At 30.3% G+C, this 16473-nt stretch overlaps 1 protein-coding gene across 8 annotated transcripts in view; it reads right to left on the bottom strand.

Moving 5' to 3' along the window:
* The window catches only part of LOC143067828 (papilin-like), a 124618-nt gene that overhangs the window by 59515 nt on the left and 48630 nt on the right, over positions 1-16473 (bottom strand). For all 8 annotated transcript variants that reach the window (XM_076241406.1, XM_076241398.1, XM_076241400.1 and 5 more), the window contains one exon: positions 1107-1289. In XM_076241406.1, coding sequence (XP_076097521.1) covers positions 1107-1289 — 183 coding nt within the window. The remainder of the gene's footprint in view (positions 1-1106; positions 1290-16473) is intronic.

Here is a 16473-nt window from a genome sequence, read left to right as displayed (position 1 = left end):
TTATCAAACAACTATTGCTCATGATTTTGATATTTAAAGATTCATTCTCATCAACTTTTTCTCCTGGTGAGGTGTGTGGATTTGAACCATACGAGGACTAATAAAGAATGCATAGGGAATAAAAGTTACATGCCTGATCAATTGAGTATGCAAATTGTCCTTGGCAAGTTGCTGTTCCTAGCCTTGAATGAACAAAAACTTAACTTGTTACATAAGACCATACATAATAACTGAAATAGCATCTCCCTGTGATATTTGTATGAATGGTTTTATTTTTTGTTTAGTCTCATTACCTTATACATATCTTTTAAAATTTGGTGTGAAGTTTTATATATGTACATCTCATCAGTTTCACAAGTCAAAATCAATATCTGCTTCATTAAAGTCGTTGACAGCGCAGGTCAACATATCATGTAGTGATATACCCTGCCTTTAATATTATTTAAACTTTGTATAGAAGATATCAAGATACAGAAAAAAAGATATATAGGTACAGCTCAACATGACATTAAGGATAATTTAAAATACATTTTTGTGTTTGTTGTCATGCAGAAATTTTGTCAACTGCTGAAAATTTAAATGTTAGACCTCAAATTGTAACATAAAAAAAGTACAATTGCTGAGGTATTTTTTCATAAAATAATAAAAATAAATAATGTCTAATGTCATTCTTTATTAGTTATATGTCTTAAATATCTTATGAATTATTTCTTAATAGTGTGTATTTCTTCTTTATTTTTGTTAATACATTGCTTTTTTTCTTTAAATTTTCAGTACATGTTTTTATTCTGTTCTTTATCCTTATTCTGAACTCTATTGGAGTTTTGCCTCCATAGTTGTCTACAACAGTAATTAACTCTTACAAATGTTTTCTTATACCTTTTCTTATACCAAACTCTATTTCTATAAATATGGTCAAATATAGAACTGTTTGTACATATTTAGCATTGGTAGACTACTCGGCTATTCATTAAAGTATAATGCCTTCTGTTTAAGATGGCTCCAAAAATCAAAGAGGAATACCAAAAGTTTAAGTCACTATTTGAAAAGAACTATATACCTTTTCAATTCAAATTAATTTCTATAATTCAAATGATTCAACTTACCTGTTTTTGTTTGACTGCAAGCATTTTTACAAACATCTTGTGTTAAAAAATTATTTTCCCCTGCATCACATCCACCGAACCAAAACATCCGACAGTCTCTCTCTGTTTGGTTGAAATACCATCGTACTGTATAGTTGCTACAAGATCCAACTTCAGGAAGTTTTAAGCAGTTCTCTGCAGTAGCTGTCAGAACAAAAACACAATTTAATAAAATCACTAAACAACAAAAACTTATCCGAAGAAATTTAAGTTTTTCCATGATGTTTAAATTAGTTCTGATATGTTTTTAACTTGCACTGAGACAAATGTTGAGTGGGTGAATTTTTTTCTTGAAGTTGATGATGGTATTGTAGGCTGTCCTTTCTAAACACTAGACACTATCCACTGACTCATTCAAAACTTATGAATAAATGAAATAGGAAATCTCCATTCAAGCCACTTATGCAACACAAATAATCATTAAAATTTTGAAATCCACTCTACCATAAAATCTGTGTTGCTCCTGTAAGTTATGAATGAAAAAAAAAAATATGTCTTTAGGTCTGGTGTATATTTTTTTTATATTTATATAAATTTCCACTTTTATAAATCTTGCAAAAATTCAATAGAGAAAAGCCATGGGAAATGAATTATCACTGTAGAATCTAATGATTTAAATATAATTCATGTATTTCATCCACATTTACATTATGGTATCTTAATGGTTCATGAGAATAAATGTGATCCTATGTACAAAGGTTGTGACTATGTGTAAGTATTTAGATGAGACATTATTGTTTATTCAAACTTAGTTTAGAGAGGGACTTGCTTTAGCCACACCTCTTTATATACTTTTATTGTCCACAATGAAATAAGGTGGGGATACCCAGGGGATATTTGAAAATGATAAACATTTAAACTTTCTAAGTAAATTACTTTGAAAATGTTAATCTATTTAAAAAAAAAAGAGAGACATTTAAATATTTAGGTAGATAAAATATACTTGTATCCTCATAATAAGAATAGGATCTGATGATGAACATATATCTAGGGGATTCTCTGGAAAATATTCAACAAATTATGAAAATATGATAAATGAAGGCGTGTAAAGGAATTTCTTACTATCTACCTGTCAAACTTAAAGAAAAGTGATAGTTTAGTGTTAGCTTTCATTAAAATGGTGTTGTATTTTAATATAAATATGACATGAAAAATGACTATTTATGTTTAAAAAACAAACATACAATAATTCCTGCTTGTTTTAAAATGATTAGAATTAAGCACTTAAGCATGAGATTTAGATTTAACTTGTGATTTTAATAATTTTAAGTTGATTCATTGGATTTCAATTTCAATAGAAATGATGTAAGTGATTGCAGGTGTACTGGTCAAGATTAAAAGGTTTATTATTTTAAATATCAAAAATTAATGTATTTACAACTGTGAGAACTATATAATATACACAGGTCACATTAGAGAATTTAAACTATTTAAAGGTTTATCACCCCTTCTATAGTCCTATGTATAACAAAATATTCATAGTGAATATCAAGCAGCAAAGACACTAAGTAAAAGAGACATCAGATTACTAACTAGTTTGTCTATGTTATACTACAGTTTATTGTTTACACCAAGACCTAATCAACCTTTACAATCCCCCCAAAAAGTCAGCTGAGTCAATTAAGTCAAACGCACCTTGGTGTACTGGAAAAGGTACATACTTGTAGTTTTCAATCTAACATCTTTATTTAAACTAAAAGAAGAATCTGTCAGATGCCCCCACTTTGAACTATTCAAGAGTCGATGTACAAATTTTAACATGATCTGTGGGGTCACTTTTATCACTTTTTTCTTATGTCCCTTTTAAATGAATATATTATTTTATTCATAACTTTCTTAACTATGCAATTAAGAGCCTAACACATTGAAGTGAAACTAACTGGTATATTATTTAAACTCATTAGTTGACCACAAAATGTATCCATTTTTTTCATATGCCATCTATTCAAAACAGCAAACAGTATCACTGCAAAAAGTCAAAAATCTTTTTTTTCTAAATTTATAAAAAAAAAATTGAATCTAATGATATATATTACAAAACAAAACTCCCCTCAATCCATTTCAACATTATTACAAAGAGTTATTATACAACATTGTATAACTAATGAGAGGAGAAATTAAGTATCATCATTAAACAATAAACAAGAGAAATGCGTGTTATTTACATGCCTTGTAATATATACGACATGTTTATCGACTATAGCTATTTCTTTTGATATTCATAATTACAAGCAACAACAAAAACACATAACTTTCTTTTTGTCTACATCCGATTTGAAATTCTATAGAGTTTCAACTCCCAATCTTAAAACTAGGCACAAAGTCTTCTAATCATTGCGTCATTGTTAACCAGAAGGACCAAAGATGGGTTTATACATCTATGGTAGGACTAAACTTTTCTCCCCTTCATATACAGAAGTTGTTGAGGTAAAAAAAAATTACAAACTTCTAAGCAGACATGATTCTAATAAAAGTTATTCACAGCAGATAAATTAGTTTCAAAAAGGACCTTTAGTTTCCATTTAAAGTAATGATGACAATGCCAGTTTTTGAAAACAAGACACCTAAGATCAGAATAGCTAAAATTTCTAAGTAGCTTTAGGATAGAAGGCTTCAGAGAGAAGGTTGTTTTGATAAATCATTGCAACAATAATGTTTGAATCAAACCTTTAGGCCAAATAAGGTAAGAACTAAAACAGGTCTAATTTGCTCTTTTAGTACAATGATTGAAATGTTACCTATTATTAATACTTGTAAGTGTATTCAATTAAAAGATCCCACCATGATGAGCTTGCTGATATCCTTTAATTGGATTGTAACTACTTGAGAAGTAAATCCATCATCTTACATGATACTTGAAATTCTGGTTGGTGACATCGTTATAGCTTTAGATGAATCAAGAGTAGAAAAAGGTCAGGTATAAATACCAAATTTTAATAGGGTAATCCAAATTGATCTTCTGGTCTTTTTATTCAAATTGTAATGAGGTTAATCTATCATATTCATTAAAGCTTTTTGTTCAGCTTGTCTCATTGTTTTATGATTATGTAATGCAAAAGTTCATGCATGCAGTTGAATCTCTCAATTCTAATATGAACTATGAAACCTGAATTGAAAACTATATAATTAATAGAAATTAGCTCAGTTTCCTAAGTGTGTATGAGAAGTTTATTGTTGAAAATTATACATTTATTGTTTTGTTTAAGTTCAAACATGGTGTTCAATCACTATCATGGATCAATTTTGAGATACAAATATTAGCAGATGTGGTATGAGGTATGAGTGCCTATGAGACAACCCTCCATCCAAGTCACAATTTGTAAATATTAACCATTATAGGTCAAAGTAGACTTTGAACACAGAGCCTTTGCTCACACAAAACAGCAAGCTTTAAAGGGCCCCAAAAATGACTAGTGTAAAAACCATTCAAACAGGAAAACCAACAACCTCATCTACTCGAAAAAGCAAAAGACGAGAACAAAAAACAGCCACTGAACATCAGGTTCATTTTATCCTTTTATGTACATTTATTGGTTTATATAGATTTCTTTTCTTGCATTACCCATAGTTAAAAGAGTTGGAAAAACATTGCAAAAAAAAAACACAGCATTTTAGAATAGATATATCAAATGGATCACAGATTATTCAAGGTTAGAGCATTAGCTTGAACTAGGGATAATCCAGCTGATTTTCAATTCTTTTTCTTTAAACCAGTACCTTGATTGATATTGAGCTACTGATTCAAATACTAGTACCTATATCATTGCATAAAGTTTGAGCTCATTCCTCTATTTCCAAAAACAAGATACTACTGTTCAAAACCACAGATGACACTAGGGCAAAGCTCTATTAAAGAAAAAAAGAAAACCACCAGAAAACTATTATTCTACTGAGTACATGTAAAGGATGAAAAATTATAATCAATATTGCAATCAAAAGTCCTTCAACTATAAAGGAAGAATTTGGTAACAAGACCAAACCTAAATTTCAATTGCGGAATTGACCAGTAAATAAAGGAAATGAAATCCATGTGACAGCTTTATGACCCCGTCCATATGATTAACTTTGATGTGACAGGGAGACCTGCAGTGAATAGTTAATAGGGTTATAATTACAATTGTGGGTCATAACCCATTTTATCAATGGTCACCCCAAATAAAATATTCATCAATGCATTAATTCTTACTGTTGGTTTTATAAGGTAGAATTAGCTGTGCCAGAAAAATTGACAATCTTTAATCATTGTTTAAAGTCTATTAGACGTTCAAGACACATGGTCTAGTTTGCATTTCAAATATACCCGTCTATAAATATTATATTGTAAGTACTACCAGGTCAATTTAACACAAATAGTGAAGCCCTATCTTTAAGTTTCGTAGAGTTGTATAAGAGATAACAGTAATTTTAATCCTCTGGACAAATACCCTCTTCATAAGTGGATTTCTACCTTAACATAATCCATTTTACAAACAGTCTCTTTGGATATTCAACTCTGCTATCATTGTAATATATTATGAAATATATAATTCACCATGGAGTCAAAATATCTTGCATTCAATCAAAAGATTTTTAGATTAAATGTAGCAGATCGTTTAAATCATTTGTTTGATGTTAAGCACCTTCCACACTCAAATCCTTTCAAATTTTAAATTCTGTTAAAAAGAAAATAAAAAGAAAGAGATTAATCTTGAAAGGACAAATTGAAGAAAAACTAAAGCTATAATATTTTACTATGTCTTAATCTTTCTTTGATGATTCTATGTGTTGCCAAACTTAAAAATCTATTAAATCGGAGTTAACTTATATACCTCATTTTACGAAAAAACAACTTTCTAAAATTTAAGGATAAAGGTTAACTTTTAGTTTATGGAACTGTATCAGATTAACCCAGGGAAGAATGACTTTAAAGTACCTTGCACTAATCACATGTTAATTAACTTGTAAAAGTGCATTTGTAATGAGAATAGACTGGTCATATAACTTTCATTGAAGTTTTAAACCTTCCACTAAAAATCAATTATGCAACAAGGGTAAACATTTCCTCTGTGAAAGATCAACATTTCTTAGAGAGGTTATTGGGTAGATATTGCAAGTATATTTCATTCAGTTTTTTACACATTTAAACTTTAAGCTCATTCATACTTTGAAGTAACTAAACCCACTTTTTTGTTTACCAAAAAAATGTCCATGCTTACGTAAAATGACAGTATATTAACTCTTGAATGTATGACGTAACACGGGAGAAAAACTTGGTAAAAAGTAAACCACATTTAAGATATAAGAAATTTATTTGACCTTTTGAACTTTTTTTCATTTGAGCACCACAGATGAGTTCATTGTAGTTGAAAAGTGCATCTGGCTTATCAAATATAAGACTCGATCTAAGATGAGTTTATATGCATTCATTTTAACAATGAATCAAATAATTCAAAAAAAAATCCAATAACCCTCTTTATGCAATTCCAGCTGAACGCAACCAAGGACACCCACAGAACTACAAGCTTTCTGGCTTTGGACAGGTACATAAAGAAAGTGGTGGGTTTAAATGTGTTTCTGAGAGTTCAAATCTCCCATTAGCTTGGAACAATGGTGCAACAGTACAATATTAAAACAAACTGTTCAAGTTATTTGACTCAATAGATAAGTGATTTAAAAAGAAACTGTCTTATACATTAAATGCAGTCTACAAAATAACAATAGCCATTACTCAGGTGTCATAAACACCATAGAATCATGATATCAACAATGAGAAAAATTAAGTTTATAGTCAGATTTGGTTAGTTTCTGTTGAATAATGCAATTGCTTACATGGTATATGTAACCCAAATGAATCATGCAATGCTCATGGGAAAGATTAGGAATCAGTCAATGTTGCAATCATCCAGTTTAAAAAAAATGAAACTATGATCAAAGCCTAAAACTAAAGAAACAGACAATATATTGTTATAAATAAAATGTGAAGTGGGGTTTACACTAATGAGACAGCAACCGAACAACACACAAAACCTCCAGAACATCCAGTAGTCTGCAACAAAAGACAAGGGTCTATAAAATATATCAAGCCCTTAATTGATGTTAGTTCAGAAAACTACTGATTACTGAATAGTTTGCCATCAAAACCATATTCCCTAACAGACAAAACACATCAATATCAAAATATAACATTTAACAAAAGACAGCTATTTGTGCAGTTCTTAATTGGGACATGCACATGAAAATATGGCTTTGCTAAACTTTTCTATCTCAAGACGACCGGACCCCCTCTATTCCACCCTTTTTGTTAAATTTGTCGAAAATATATAATTTATTTCTATTGTAATGAAATTCTGTTAACTTTCAAATATATATAAATAAGTTAATTGTGAAAGAAAGACCTTATTATAAGGTTCTGTGCAACCACTACATAACCAAACTTCTAATGTCTATATCATTACAAATCACTCGACCTAATTTTCATATTTTCACAAGTTCACATCAGTACGCAAGTTAAACACAAAACCACAGAGTTCCTGTAAAAACTCTTCCAATATACTTTGGTAAACTGATTCTCACCTACGATAAAGAGCTGAGTCACAATGAAGGTTGACAAATCGTAGAATGATCAACTCTTAGTTCAAAGTCGTCATGAGATTTTCCACCTACACAACAAAGTGTATCATCAAATTATTCTGTAATTGTCGTTCATCCTGCATCCTTTGCATTGCTTTTATTGATCTCATTTTTATATTTTTTTTCCATTCTTATAGGTTTAAACAAAACACAAGTTATACTTCTTTGGAAGAATGGAAGAATGAAAGAATGAAAATGTTCTTTTTTTACTATAAACATTAATCTTTTTTTTTTAGTTAACTGTGGTATGGGAGACAACTCCATTGTTTTTATTTTAACTACAACTTGTTAAATATAATTTTGTCATAATAAATGATGTAAAGTAATAAATCAAAGTCAAACAAAACTTATTTTCATCATTCAAAGGACTGGATAAAAAGTATAAATATGGTAAATTTAAACAATACTAGTCATTACATAAATAGCTCATAATTTTTATATAAAATCATGGGAACCTACAAATTATAGTTTTCAAAAAATCCAAATGATAATTTATACAATACTCTTATAACCATGAAAAAGAAGGGTCTATACCCTAGGCCATACAAGTATCTTTTATAACTATCAAGCCCTACAAATTCAAGGTTGATATACATTTTAGTACTTGTATATTAAATTTAAGTTGATATCAATTCTGACAAGCGTTAGTTTTGTAATCTAACAAAGAATTTTTGTGCGTACCTAAAAATACTTCAACATATTGTGTATTCCTACATTGTTCATGATGCTCCAGAGAGAAATTTTCTTTGAAGCACAGCCACTGATATTAGAGTGTAGTATGGCAAGATTTCACATCAACATGCTTGTTCTTTAAGCTGGCTCAAAAATAAAATGTTCTTTCATGACAATAAAGAACAAGAGTGCACACGCTGAAATGTCTCGCCTTCTATACTAATCATTGATATTATGTTGATAGTCCTAAGTATAAAGCTTTATTACAACTGTCTCTTAAACTTAACATTAACCAAGATAACTAAACAAAGACCAATGAACCATGAAAATGAGGTCAAGGTCAGATAAACCATGCCAGACAGACATGTACAGCTAACAATGCTTCTATACAACATATATAGTTGACCTATTACTTATAGTTTAAGAAAAATAGACCAAAACACAAAAAATTAACACTGCAATGAACCGTGAAAATGAGGTCATGGTCAAAAGAAACCTGCGCTACTGACATAAAGATCATAAAATATTTCCATACACCAAATATATTTGACCTATGGCATATAGTATTAGATAAATAGACCAAAACTCAAAAACTTAACTTTGACCACTGAACCATGAAAATGAGGTCAAGGTCACATGACATCTGCCCGCTAGACATGTACACCTTACAATCATTCCATACAACAAATATAGTAGACCTATTGCATATAGTATGAAAAAAACAGACCAAAACACAAAAATTTAACTATAACCACTGAACCATGAAAATGAGGTCAAGGTCACATGACATCTGCCCGCTAGACATGTACACCTTACAATCATTCCATACAACAAATACAGTAGACCTATTGCATATAGTATGAAAAAAACAGACCAAAACACAAAAATTTAACTATAACCACTGAACCATGAAAATGAGGTCAAGGTCAGATGACACCTGCCAGTTGGACATGTACACCTTACAGTCCTTCCATACACCGAATATACAAGCCCTATTGCTTATAGTATCTGAGATATGGACTTGACCACCAAAACTTAACCTTGTTCACTGATCCATTAAATGATGTCGAGGTCAAGTGAAAACTGTCTGACAGACATGAGGACCTTGCAAGGTACGCACATATCAAATATAGTTATCCTATTACTTATAATAAGAGAGAATTCAACATTACAAAAAATCTGAACTTTTTTTTCAAGTGGTCACTGAACCATGAAAATGAGGTCAAGGACATTGGACATGTGACTGACGGAAACTTCGTAACATGAAGCATCTATATACAAAGTATGAAGCATCCAGGTCTTCCACCTTCTAAAATATAAAGCTTTTAAGAAGTTAGCTAACACCGCCGCCGTAGCTGCCGCCGCCGCCGGATCACTATCCCTATGTCGAGCTTTCTGCAACAAAAACTTAGTTTCATAATTTATAATTGAGGTAGTCTAAACAGATGATGCATTCAATTTTTTAAATGACGTATTTTGAATAAGTAATATACTGAATAAAATAAGCATTTCTTTTCATGTCTCTTTAAATGTCCCTCTGACATAAGTACCTAGCTAGATTACAAAGTGCTATATACATGTACAATGTAGGTAAATAATAGGGTTAGATATACATTGTACCAGGTAACATATTTCATTAAATAAACATGAAAGTAAATTAACTTTTCAATTTCATAGTCAGATGATAAGATATTTTATGGCATTTATAAAGAATGACCAGTGGACAGACAGGTACTGAATCAACAATAGGTAATGACCATATCAACCTGGGCACTGACCATTACCTGGACAAATAGATAAATAAGTGATGGACAGTTAAGAATGAGGTCCTAAATAAGGATATTCTTCTAAATCCCCATCTTATCATGTTTATTTGTGAAGAGGGGCATAAAATAAAATAATGAAAAGGGGTAAAGCTAATTTCCAGTCATCCATACTATGGTACATTTGTGTAGTGGGGAAGCCTATTTCACATATATAGGTCAATAAACCATCTTAAAAAATAAACAGGTGTTTATACATATGTCATTCAAGCTTTAAACCCCATAGTCTTAAATAATACCTGATGCCCTTGATTTAAGATAGAGAGAAAAGTCGATAAAAAACAAGTGTTACCAATCAATCATTTATCTATTAAAATAAAGCAAACTTAAAATCTGACAAAAAAATTGAGATCATTGATTGATACAGCTTTCTGATACTCAGACAATTCAAATTTGTAAACCAGATATATTTACTAAGTGAACTGCACAACGAATTTATGACAAATACAAATACAAATACAAATATTTTTATTGGCACAAACTCATTAAACAATAAATGGTTAAGACCTATGGCATGACATATAACTATAATAATTGACATGGTAGAATGAAAGGTTACATGAAAACATATCATGCTATAATGAAAAGTTACATATTGACGTATCATATAAGTTCACTATTTCTTATATTTAGACACTCTGATATGAAAGAGCAGGACAGTTTAAGTAATAATGCTGATCTATTATTAACCAATAGAGATATTTTTTCATCAACAGTAATGTCACGCTGTATTTGAAATATAACATTTATTTTATTTTTGTTATATTCTTGCTTTGAGGTAAATCTATTACATTTTAATAAGAAATGTTGTTCATCCTCAATTTCCCCATTTTTACAGATAGGACAGTATCTTTCCTCCCTAGGAATATTAAGATGTCTTCCCCTTTCAATCATTAAAGGATGTGCACTTATGCATATTTTGCATATTGCTGCTCTATCATTTAAATTGTTTAGTGAATCAACATATGATGGTCTTTGACCCATTTTGTAGACTTGACGAAAGAAACTGAGCTTAGTTTGCATTTTGATTTTGCAAGCACTGATCATAAATTCTCTGTTTTACTTGTCCCAAGTGCTGCTTTGTTAGACAACTTTTTTCAACAAGATATGAATATCCTAATTTTTTTAAAATGCACTTGATCCAAGGGTTTGAAAATCTTTTTGCACAGAAAATTTGATTAACAAGTGTATTTTCTGATGAAAGTATATGCTCTAAAAAATTTATGCTTGAAAATACAATTTTATTTTTGAGTGGAATTCTACCAAGCCTTGGAACACCAAGTGCTTCTTTGATAAATTTACTGTGTAGTTTTTCTATGACACACAAGATTTTTTTCTATAAAAATTAAGGATGAAATACTATAGATTAGTATAGGATGTCACCATTAATAGTAGACATGACGTCATAACCATATGAAATCTAATGACCATGTTGTGGCGCTTAACCAATCACAACATAGCTAATTTGCCAGAGGTGCGATAAAACTTGGTATTATGTATAGCATTGAAATGTGCAATTGAGAATTGAAATGTGATGGTTATGACTGCCACTTTATTCCAGTAGTGTTTTAGCTGACATTGCACTTTGATTATTTTTATAATTTTCTGCTGTCATGCAGTAATTTTAAATTTTGACATATTATAAAGATGGATTCCTAATAAATATCCGTATTTGATTATTTCAAAAGCTCTTCAGAATCAATAAAATTAAATTAAATGATAAAGATTACCAAAAGGATTGAGAATGATTTATTTTGAAATGTGTGGCTTGTCAATGGCAGTTGTTTCACTTAAACAAGATGAATGTTCTCTATGCAGCTAGACAGCATGTCAAGACATTCTAAATAATTATGTTATAAAATTAAACATTCCTCACAGTTCCAAACTAATGTGCCAGATTTACCCCATTCTCACGGTCCACTGAACATAGAAAGAGATAGTGCGGATGGGGCATCCGTGTTTTATGGGACACATTCTGGTTTGTTTTAAAGTAATATCCCTAAATTCCCTTTAAATAGCTCGATCCAAATAAACTTGTAAAAAACTCAATTGAATTGATTTTATTCCTAAACCTCAAATTCAATGTTGTTAAATCTTATCATTCGATTTCATGAATAATTAGTTCATTTTAAGAATGTTAGTTTAGCAGAATTTTATTAAACCTTCTAAAAAGGAGACATTTGTATAAATTTGAGTCACTTGTTTCATCTATTGGTTGAAACACACTATTTCATATGAAAGCAAAAGCTGTTTTATATGTGTTGTATGGGATTTTTCACATATCTAGATTGGCTATAGTAGTCAAACACTGGTATACAAATATCACAATGATTATAGAAAGTATTCTCGAAGCCCATATCTGACCAAGTGAGAATTAAGACTGATGTATTTGTGATTTTATCTGTAAGATTTACGCCTTTCTTTTGTCTGTAGATGCTATCATAAACAAATTATTTACACCAATTCTTATCTTTCTGCTGTAGCGCATGGTCTTGTTATGTCAGATAGGCCTTGTTATTTCTGATTTATATTCTGACATTGCCTAAGCATTGCTCATCATACTTCAATAGTCATTTTCAGCTCACCTGGCTCTAAGACCAATTTTTGTTCTATTCTTATGACTTTTTATTTATGTAAACTGTAAAATAAACTCTCTTCTCTTAAACCACTTTGCTCATAAAACTCTAATTTCGCATTAAAATAAAAAAGATAATATCATAGGGAACATGTGCACTAAGTTTCAAGTTGATTGGACTTCAACTTCAAAAACCACATCGACCAAATACTTTAACCTAAACAGACAGACGGACAAACAGATGACAAACGGACCAACGGACGAACAAACGGACGGATGGACACACAGACCAGGAAACATAATGCCCATAAATGGGGCATAATAAATGGGGCTTAAAAAGAATATTATTTCAATTATCCTCCTACTGAAAACTTAATAACTTATGCAGTTTGCTGTTCTAAAATTCTCCAGATGTCTAGACTGATCATATATAACTATAGCAAGACATGTTTCAGACCTCACAAAACTTAAGATATTTAGTGATATCCAGTGGGTAAAGCTTAACCATAAGTTTTTTAATCTTCCAAAAGATATATATCTTGCTTTTATCTATTTTTCCCCAGAAAATTCTTCTGGGCAACCAAAAGATATTGAAGAAATGTATTCAAAATTACTCTGTAATATAGAAAACTATAGTCAATATGGTGAAGTATTGATTCAAGGCGATTTTAATGCCTACACTAGCACAACACCAGACTTTGTATACTCTGATGAATCTATTTATCCTCATGCTGAGGATGATAGCTATATATATGATATAGGTACACCAAGAAATAATCTTGATCATAAAAGGCCAAATAAGAGTGGCAAATTATTAATCGAGCTTTGTAAAGAAGCTGGGCTACGAATTTTGAATGGTAGAACAATTGGCGATCTACTTGGTAAATATACTTGTATAAAATATAATGGTTCTAGTGTTGTTGACTATGCAGTTGCATCTGCAAACTTATTACATGTTTATGCCATAAATAGTTTTACTGTGCATGACTTTACAACATTATCAGATCATTGTGCAATAAGCTGTAGCTTGTTAACATCTTTTTATGACAATACTAAAACCCAACAAGCATATTTAAAACCACTCCCAGGTAAATTTTTATGGGATTCAGAAGCTATAAATCGTTACTCTACACTAATACAGGATAAAAATACAAGTACCAAACTCAGGAAATTTCTCTGTACAAAATACTTAAATTGTAATGAGGCTGTTAATGACTTAAACACAATTCTTCAAGAAACAGCTTTGGCTTCGGCCAAATTTATCAAAGGGCGCCTTAAAAAGCAAACAAATAAACCAAAAAGAAAACCCTGGTTTTCAGGTTCATGTGATGACTTATATAAAACTGTTAAGCACTATGCCTTTCTTATAAATAAATTTCCATTTAATGGAGCTTACAGAAAAGAATACTACTCTTATCGCTCAAAACTGAGGCGAAAATGTAAACAAGAAGAAAAATTATACAAGAATAAAATATGTTCTGATCTGTCCAATAATATCAAAAGTGACCCAAAATCCTTCTGGGACTTACTTAATAAATTGAAACGAGCATCAGAAAATAATACTACTGAAAAACTGGACGAGCAAACATTCTATAACTTCTTCAAAAATTTAAATTCTTGTGAGGCTCAACCAAAGGACAATAAATTTCACAAAACTATCCTTAAAAAATTAGATGAGCTAATAAATGCACTAAAAAACAATAATATAAATATGTCATATAACCAACCAATAACATCAGATGAAATAATCAAAGCCTCTAAAACCTTAAAAAATGGCAAATCCAGTGCAAAGGACTTGATTTCAAATGAAATGATTAAATATGGTATACCTGTACTAGTTGACCCTTTAACTAAATTATTTAACCTAATTTTCAAAAAAGGAACATTTCCTAAGGTATGGAATGAAAGTTTCATTTCATTAATACACAAAAAGGGCAATAAGCTAGACCCTTCAAATTACAGAGGTATTTCTATAACCTCCAATCTTGGAAAATTATTCAATAAAATTATATATATGAGAATTACAAAATTCATGAATGAACACAACATTATTAGTGAAAACCAAATTGGATTTAAAGAAAAATCCCGTACCTCAGATCACATATTCACCTTGAAATCTATTATAGAACAAAAGAAAAATAAGAAACAGAAGGTGTTTGCTGCCTTTGTTGATCTCAGAAAGGCCTTTGACACAGTTTGGAGAAATGGATTATTTTATATCCTTTTAGAACTTAAATTACCCTGTAAACTTTTTAATATAATTCATTCTATGTATGACGATACTACATGTAGAATTAAATTCCAAAATGGTCTCAGTGAAGAATTTATCTCCAACCGTGGCGTTAAACAGGGAGATGTTCTCAGTCCTTTATTATTTAATCTTTACATAAATAATTTAGTAAAAAGTCTCCAAGATGCTAATACAGATCCCATTGTAATTGGAGATACAACAATAAATTCCCTTTTATTTGCAGATGATATAGTTTTATTATCAAATTCTGAAAAGGGACTACAAACAGCTTTAAATGTTCTTAGTGATTTTTGTAAATGCTGGAAACTAGAAGTCAACATAAACAAATCAAAAGTCATTATATTTAACTCAAATGGAAAAACCCATAATAATTTTTTTAAATATAATAACGAATTCCTGGAAACTGTCAAATCATACTGCTACCTTGGCATGACACTGCAGCACACAGGAAATCTAAATCTGTGCAGCTCATTGCTTGTTGAAAAGGGTAGAAAAGCACTTTTTAAAATAAAAAAAACAATTGGACTAAATAACCAATGCAAGCTATTAGAAAAATTATTTGACTCCCTAGTTGTGCCTATTGCTCTATACGGTAGTGAAGTATGGGGAATAGGCAAACAACACAGGGATTCAGATCCCTTTGAACACTTGCAGTATAAATTTATTAAAGAAATTCTAGGAATACATTGTAAAGCATCAAATGCTGCATGTTTAGCCGAGCTAAATAGATTGCCTTTATATACCAGAATAGAATTTTCAGCAATAAAATATTGGCTTCATATACTTGAATCAAATAATTCACTTGCCCTAAAAATATATAAAGCAACTGAAAAAAATAACTCATGGATAATAAATATGAAAAATCTCATTTCAAGACTTGGTTTTCATTTTATTAATCTAAATCCTATTGATATTAAGATGTATTTAAAACACATTCAAGAGAGAATCAATGATATAGCCTTCCAAAAGCAAGAGACTGACATCAATCAAAATAAAAAAATGAACTTTTTTAATATACTTTATAAACCAAATAAAAGACCCTCGTATGTTGATCAATGCAAATCCAAAAGTGATAGATCAACATTATGTAAATTGAGGTTAAGTGCTCATACTTTATCTATTGAAAGAGGGCGATATCTAAAAATACCAAAGCAGAATAGGGTATGTCTTTGCTGTAACAATGGAGACATTGAAGATGAACTTCACTTTCTTTTAAAATGTTCCTCCTATAAATATGTGAGAGATAACCTTATTAAAAAATTAAATAATGTTCTATTGAACAACAAATTTTCTTCCTTATCATATAACTTACTTATATCAATTCTAAATAGTAATTCCCAAACAATATTAAAAATTGTTGTCAACTATTTGAATGAATGCTTGTTGGTGAGAAACTCA

This window comes from Mytilus galloprovincialis, chromosome 3 (assembly GCF_965363235.1).
Source record: "Mytilus galloprovincialis chromosome 3, xbMytGall1.hap1.1, whole genome shotgun sequence".
Lineage (NCBI taxonomy): Eukaryota > Metazoa > Mollusca > Bivalvia > Mytilida > Mytilidae > Mytilus > Mytilus galloprovincialis.
This window is presented reverse-complemented; position numbering and strand designations above follow the sequence as displayed.